The sequence below is a fragment of the Cydia splendana genome, chromosome 17 (assembly GCF_910591565.1).
Source record: "Cydia splendana chromosome 17, ilCydSple1.2, whole genome shotgun sequence".
Lineage (NCBI taxonomy): Eukaryota > Metazoa > Arthropoda > Insecta > Lepidoptera > Tortricidae > Cydia > Cydia splendana.
Genome location: NC_085976.1, coordinates 16,175,853 through 16,183,275, shown reverse-complemented (window position 1 = coordinate 16,183,275; position 7,423 = coordinate 16,175,853). Strand labels below are relative to the sequence as shown.

General features: G+C 37.6%; 1 protein-coding gene across 1 annotated transcript; it reads right to left on the bottom strand.

Moving 5' to 3' along the window:
• Window positions 1-1,134: 1,134 nt before the first annotated feature.
• On the bottom strand, window positions 1,135-2,328 carry LOC134798982 (lipase 3-like). Its single transcript, XM_063771407.1, has one exon. It carries the CDS (start codon window positions 2,320-2,322, stop codon window positions 1,135-1,137), a length of 1,188 nt encoding a protein of 395 aa, XP_063627477.1. The 5' UTR covers window positions 2,323-2,328.
• Between the last annotated feature and the right edge of the window lie 5,095 nt (window positions 2,329-7,423).

The following is a 7,423-nucleotide window of genomic DNA, read 5'->3' as shown; positions in this document are numbered from 1 at the left end:
ATTCGTAATGTACAGATCGAGCTGCATCGACCACTCTGGCCCGTTTTTCGATAAGTAAAAAAAAAAAACATTTATTCAGATGAAATAAACCCTATTTTACAAATGTTTTTCTTCTGCCAAACTGCAGGGTAGCTTAGTTTCCGAGAAAAATATCGTAAAAAGGCCGTATTAGCACTAATTTTCCAAGTGTTCCTAGTCTAAAAAGCGACTATTTGACAAAGCCAGGCTAAATCAACGTATATGCAGCTATACGTTTTTTTACGCTCTGGTTTGCATGAAATCTTATCCACCATGTCTAGCCTAAAAGTACGTATACGACAAAAATATGTAAAAGACGCTATCGGCTCATGGCGGTGACAGACGTGCGAGTGGAGGCGGGCTATGAGCAAAATTTCAAACATGTCGAATCGCCAACTGCAAACCTAGGCGATTTTAAAGTACTTAGGGCGAAAAAGGTCGTCGAGTCACAAGTTCGCGAACTTACTCTCACGTGAGCACTAGCCCAATGCGAACTTTAAGATACGTCAATTAATACGTGACGTTTCTTCAAACAAATACGTCACTTTTGACACTGACACATCTAATCCATATCGTTTCTAGATCTTTAATTGACGTATCTTAAAGTTCGAATCGGGCAGCACGTCTATCACCCTTTCAAATTTTGTCATCGATAGATATATGTAAGTGTGAAGTATAGTCACGGTTTATATTGTTGAGATATTTATGGTTAACTTTGTGTCGAGTTGGGAGTTTCATACAGTTTGAAGGACGAAATTAGCTTATCATTGAAAGCAAATCATACATTTTGAATTTTTATTGATGCTTTAAATTTAAAAATCAAAAAGGTTTGCTATGAAACAATGACGGCCATGTAATGTCCATATATTTCTGATAAAGTTGTACCGAGTGTAACCGCATAAACTGCTTATTTATGATAAAATAAAATAAAACACAAAACAAAACACTGAATGACAACATTTCTAATTTTCGGATCACAATAATAAAGAGATTCAGATAGACATTTCAAGCTATAAAATATTTTTCCGTTGTGATGTTAAAAATGCATATCTTCTTTTTTTGAAAATGGTCTACATTTACTCTTTTACAATTACCTTATAATACCTTAATTTCGGATTAATTATATTTTTTCAAAATATCAAAAATTAGAGGAAATAAATACTTGTCCATATCGTTAGCCCAAGCAAAGTCAACATGAGTCCATTTATTAGAATCTATAATTTTAAACTCTACTACATTGGGAAGTATCTCCTTCAAGTGTTCTGCATCCTTTATCTTTGCGAATGGGTCATTCCTTCCTACATACAAGGCTATTCTTGCTGTCACCTTTTTCAAATCGTAATCCGGAGGGCCAAATGTCTTATATAATTTCAAATTCATCGAAGGTCCGTAGTCAAAGCTGGAGAATCTTCTACTGTAAAACAATTGGTCGTAATGCATTAAACACTTCCTTGAGAGACCAGCTGGAAAATGAGCCAGAGCAATCGGCGCGAATTCTGCTTCAAGACTTTCCGGATCGAATCCAAAGAGAGGAAATATAAGACCGAAGCGGCAAAAATTACCTCCAATGAATCCTAAAGAACAGAGTCTGGTTTGCAACTCCCGAGCAGCAGTTTCATTAGCAGCTATCTCCTCTACATTCATACTTACTAAGATTTGGTTGATCACTGGTCCTGTAATTGCAATAGTTGATATAGGTGGAGATAAATTACCCAAAAACGCCACTGGACCTAGTGCCGCAAGGACATTAATCTTTCTGTTATATTCCGGTTTCGTTGCCAGCAAAGCGAAAAACGCCGTAGTTCCTTGAGAATGTGCTATAACATCTATTTTATCAGATTTCGTTTTGTACAAAATAAAGTCTATCATTGCTGGCAAATCATAAATGCCGATTTCATGAAAGCTGAACTGCCAGAACGTATTATATTTATCTGGGTTCAGGTATAAATGTCTTCGGGAGTATTTGTTGCCTCTGTTGTTTCCAAGCCAGACATCATATCCTCCATTGGCTAAGGTTACAGCTAAAGATTTATAACCTCTCAATATGTAGGAATCTGCAGAATCTCCTAGTCCATGCATGATGAATATCGGTCTTTTTCTTTCACCAGGTATGTGAAAAAGTTTCAATATATATCCATCTTCTGTGACAACGCTGTGTTCTTCAGCTGGATGTCCGTATTTCTTGGATAGCTCAGTGAAGTTTAATAAAGCATCTTCTGGTATCATTTTATCTTGAATATTTGGTACTGCTGCACATTTAGATGTCCACATAATTAGGAATATTGCAACTTGAAGGATAACCATTGTGGTTTGTTGTGAACAGATAACTCCCTGTTTAACGAATGAGCTTAACAGTAATTTGGATCTGATATAATATATTTGAAGGCACCCGCATTATGTCTCCGGCAAGCTAATTAGCAATTAGTTACTCGTAATCATTACTGTAAAGTTTTAGTATAAGTAAATTAGTAAAGAAAAAGTGATAAGGTATGTACACCTGCGTTGTCATGCTTTAGTGAATGCCCGTTGACGTGTTTCTTTCATTAACTAATTCTAAAAACGTTTTAAATTACTTGACTAGTTTTAATTTTAGAAATTACTGATTACATTGCTTCGTCGTGTATTTAATTATTTATTTATTTAATACACCTCTTATTCATCGTCTCGCAAAATCTCAAGCATTTCTAAATACACAGCCACCCATCGCCATGCCATGTCAGGTGGTCACACCCCAGTTCTTATATCAGGAGATTGGCACCTGCGACCTAAAGGTTGAAAAGGATATGCAACTATTATAAATAAACCTAATTAAATTGGAAACTCTACCCTAAATCAAGTCAATCCGAACATTTTTGCGGAATCCCAAAGATTTTAATCAAATTCCTGTATAACATTTGTATTGTAACGTAGATAACATGCAGCTTTCTCGTTCCACCAAATCCTGACGTATGATATCTATCTCTACAGTACGGACGCCGCAAAGAGAAAAAAGGTGTCCGGTCCGATAGCGCGCGACAGACCGACAGACCCGATACTGTGTCTGGCTGTGGCTCACACCGCCCGATTCAGATTTTAAAAAAAATATGATTTACTAAGTGATTACGGTTTTTATTAGGGTTCCGTAGGTACCCAAAGGGTTACAACGGGCCCTATTTCTAAGATTCCGCTGTCCGTCTGTCCGCCCGTCCGTCTGTCTGCCTGTCACCAGGCTGTAAGTCGAGAATCGTGATAGCTAGACAGTCGAAATTTTCACAGATGATGTATTTCTGTTGCCGCTTCCTTTAGTCAACTCTGGGGAACTTTACTTCACTCAGCCCTTTACTTAAGTAGCAGTATGTACTGTAAAGTAATATTCAATTATTTAAATTTTACAATACGGTCAAAGATGAGGTCTCTCCCAAAAAAAATACATCGACAGCGGAACAGCCGCCACGTCTGGTAAAAAACCGCAGTTATTTTGTTTAGGCCTAGGTGTGATACCAAATGTCACAGGGTTTGACAGGGAGTTATTTATGGTTTTGTATATCAGCGACATTTCGCCAAAAAATGGGGTTGGCCGGTCGAAGTATTTAGCAGATGGCGCCAGCATAGCTTGCCCTGTCAATCTCTAGAATTGTGTCAATTTTGTTTTCTTGTTGATGGAATTGTATGCCCTGGATGCCTGGATGAATTTAAGCCAAATCGCATAGAAAAAGGGGCAAGCTATGATGGCGTCATCTATGCAAACCATTGACAGTTGCCAACCCCATTGTGTTATGTATCTTTTATAGGCGTCCGACCTTCTTCGACATAACCATATTTTTCGAAAAGTAGTTATTTTTGTTGATTATTGGACAACCAAAACAGATACAATGGTTTTGTGTCTCTGTTTGTCTGTCTGTCTGTTACCACTTCACGCTTAAACCACTGAAATTATTTAGATAAAATTTGATATGGAAATAGTTTGAGGCCCCCGAGGAAGGACATAAGGTAATTTTTATTAGTAATCATCATTCCACATAGACGAAGTCGCGGGAAGAAGCCAGTAAGTAATTAATAAAAACTTTTGGGGTAGGTATTTTGGGATCTGGGATGGAAAGGACGTTGTATGGTCTAGGTAATGTTTTGTAATGTTCACTCATCAGTCATTGTGGTTCTGAATATATATCAGTCCCACGTGCAAAATTGTTGCCCTCCAACAAAACCGAAGTTTGAAAGCGGAAAGTCATATGGTCATCTCAGTGTAACTGCACTTAAAACTTCCAAATGAAATAAATACGTCACCTTTAATAAAATTTCTAATTTTATTAACTGTATAAGTAGGAGCAACGGTGTGTGCCAACTGCAAATTAGTTTGTCAAGAAACAAAAGTTGAATGAGCAATTATTCAAGGTACGGTTATTGGGGGACACTCGTTCATTGTAAAGGTAAAGTTGTACAAATTAAGTTGCCAACTTAAATTGACTCCACTATCAGTCGGCGTAAAGGTTGGCTGAAATGTGATGGTGTTGTAAATATTATTTATATACAGGATGGCTAAAAATAAATACATTCCCGTTGCCAGAGAGGTTTTGGGATTATACTGAGCAACTTTTACTATGGGACCAACCCCGAAATAGCCAAAAAACAATTTGGCTGTTTCATACATTTTGGTTGGTCCATTTTCTATGAATGAATGAATGAATGAATGAATGTTTCTTTATTCAGGCAATAGACCCATTACATAATTTTAAAATTAAAATACAATAAATTTAAAAAATAAAAGGAAAGAAATGTAAAAATAAAAAACTACTAAAAAATAACTAAAAAACTACTTACGGTTCGGTTGCTGATGCGCGGACAACCAATGCCGGAAAAACACATTTTGGTAAATATTTTCATTTACAGTCGTAATTAGGCTAATATTAGAAATGCGTGGGCCTGTTCCAGAACGACGCTATTCGATTTCTAATAATGGCAAAGAAGTCAGGTACCCTGGCTTCAACAAACATCGCTGACGCACTACAAAACCGTGGTTGTTTGGTGAGAATTCGCAAAGCGTCATTGTACTGTACTCTAAGGATGTTGTAGGCTTTTCGTGTATATTTTGCCCATAGTTGGCAAGTATAAAAACTTTGGCAATATGCCCGAAATAGCACAAGCTTAACTTCCTTAGAGCACTTAGCGAACCTACGCGCCAGCATATTGCTACGTATTGCCAGGGCCCTTCGTTCACGCTCCATGTCGAGGTCGTCCTGCATGTTATAGGATAGTATATGTCCTAAATACTTGAACTGTTTTACAACCCGAACTGATTCACCATTTAGAAATACCGGTGGCACTCTCTCCGGACTCCTTCCATATCTAAAAATTACCATCTCGGTCTTAGCGGTATTGTATTTCATGCCATTTGTTAAGGCAAAGTTCTGGCAAACCGCTAAGAGCTCGAGTAGGGCACTGATCGATGGACTGAGGAGAACCATGTCATCCGCATAACTTAAGTTATTAAAACAGAAGCCATCAATATGGCAGCCGACACGAGTCCCCCTCAGTTCATCGATCAGATAGTTAATATAAATATTAAAAAGGTCCGGCGAGGTTAGCCCCCCTTGACGGACTCCACATTCTAGTCTGTATTCACTAGATTGTGAGTCGCCCCATCTAACGCTATTCGTTTGGTTTCCAAAATTTGAGCAGGTCGACCATGGTCTATGCGAGGGTAAATTTTTTTTTCGCGATTTCAGGGTTGGTCCCATAGTAAAAGTTGCTCGGTATAATCCCAAAACCTCCCATGGCAACGGGAATGCAGTTATTGTTTAACCACCATGTATAATTTTTCTTAAGCGTTTAGTACCTAGGTACTCTTATGAAGTGTAAATCGTACATAATAGTTTATCAGTAATAACCTAACAGTCTAGATAAGTATTTATTGGGTACTGATACCGTTATTAAAACCCAAAATCGCACATGCATCTCATAATATGTTCTATCCATTCTTTAGAACTTCTTAGATACATATATGACATCATATTCCGATAAAACGTAGTACACTGAGAGCATTTTACACTTCATCAAGGTTATATAAAAATACTGCAAGCTTGTAAACTTAGCGGGGATTATGTATGTAGGTATGTATGTCACTTTATTGCACATGAACAGATTTAGATTCGAATTAAAAATAAAAATGTAACTTTACCCCAATAAGATCTATTAGTTTCCCTTCTGGATTGGAAGGCAGATAGATCAGATGGCAGTCGCTTTCGCAAAATGCGTCAATTCAAACTTCTTTAGGATGTAACCATGTATAAGGAAGTTCATCAGTTGAACACCACCCGTTCTGCGCACCTTAGTCAAAGTTGTACATTGTACAAACATGGCAACGGCGTAATTTGTTGCGGTTTGTTTGCCGAGCGAACTCGATCAACAACTCGAACTTTACTCGCATGCTCTTTCACGTGTCGACGAATCCAGTCATAACATAACTCTGCGTAACTACCGATCATATATTAAGCCGAAATACTGAACCAAAGCTTACCTTAAGATATTTGGGGCTCAAGAATTTTTAGATATTTCACGGGCAAAATACTCTTTTTTATACCACGTCGGCGGCAAACAAGTACGTGGTTCGCTCGTTGGTAACCGGTTACCGTGTTTTATGGACGCCTGCAACTCCACAGGTGTCATAAAGTCATTCGTCGTGTATAGAGAGAGAGAGAGAGTGGGTGAAAGAAGTGTCATAAAATGTATTATTTCGCTAAAATTCCACGTCTCTTCTCTTTCCGCACAGACCATAGTGGATCAAAATAATTCGTCAGTATTAAAAGCGTTTCGGAAAGTTCGTGAAAACATTTCACTTTGACTCCTATCTAACTTTTCTATTAATTTGGTTCCATAAAAACATTTAACCCTTACAAAACACCAACCAATTATAACGTAAAGATATCAAAATCTAGATTGCGATATAATTTCACGCTGGCACCTCAATAAACCAGAATAGCAGACAGGTCATTAGACTGCGATACCATCTGCTATCTGGTGGCACGTACCGAATTGGTGCCAAGTTTTTAACTCAATTTCCGTACCGCAATGATCTTGGCAAGGTCTCTACTTAGAATGGTGTAGTTTTAGTCTAATTTAATAAGACGTTGTAAATGGAGGAGCTAGACTGAAAACGCTGTGCTGTAGTGAGGAGATTATCAGGCCAATCCGAACGTACACTGACATCAGAATTAAATATGAATGATATTATATATTATGCTGCTTATTATGATGCTGCTTAGCAGTAGACTAAGCTACGGATCTATAACTCCATTTTACACCTTACATTAGGTATAAAAGAATATTTTAGCAATTTATTAAGGAAATACCCATTTCGCGCTACCGTAAGCAACATCAATAATAACAAAATATCACCTTTATCCGCTACTATTGAAGGTAACTGTATGTA

Bases quoted from the DNA above. Each gene is read 5' to 3' on its own strand.
- LOC134798982 (XM_063771407.1), bottom strand. From the start codon at position 2,322: ATGGTTATCCTTCAAGTTGCAATATTCCTAATTATGTGGACATCTAAA.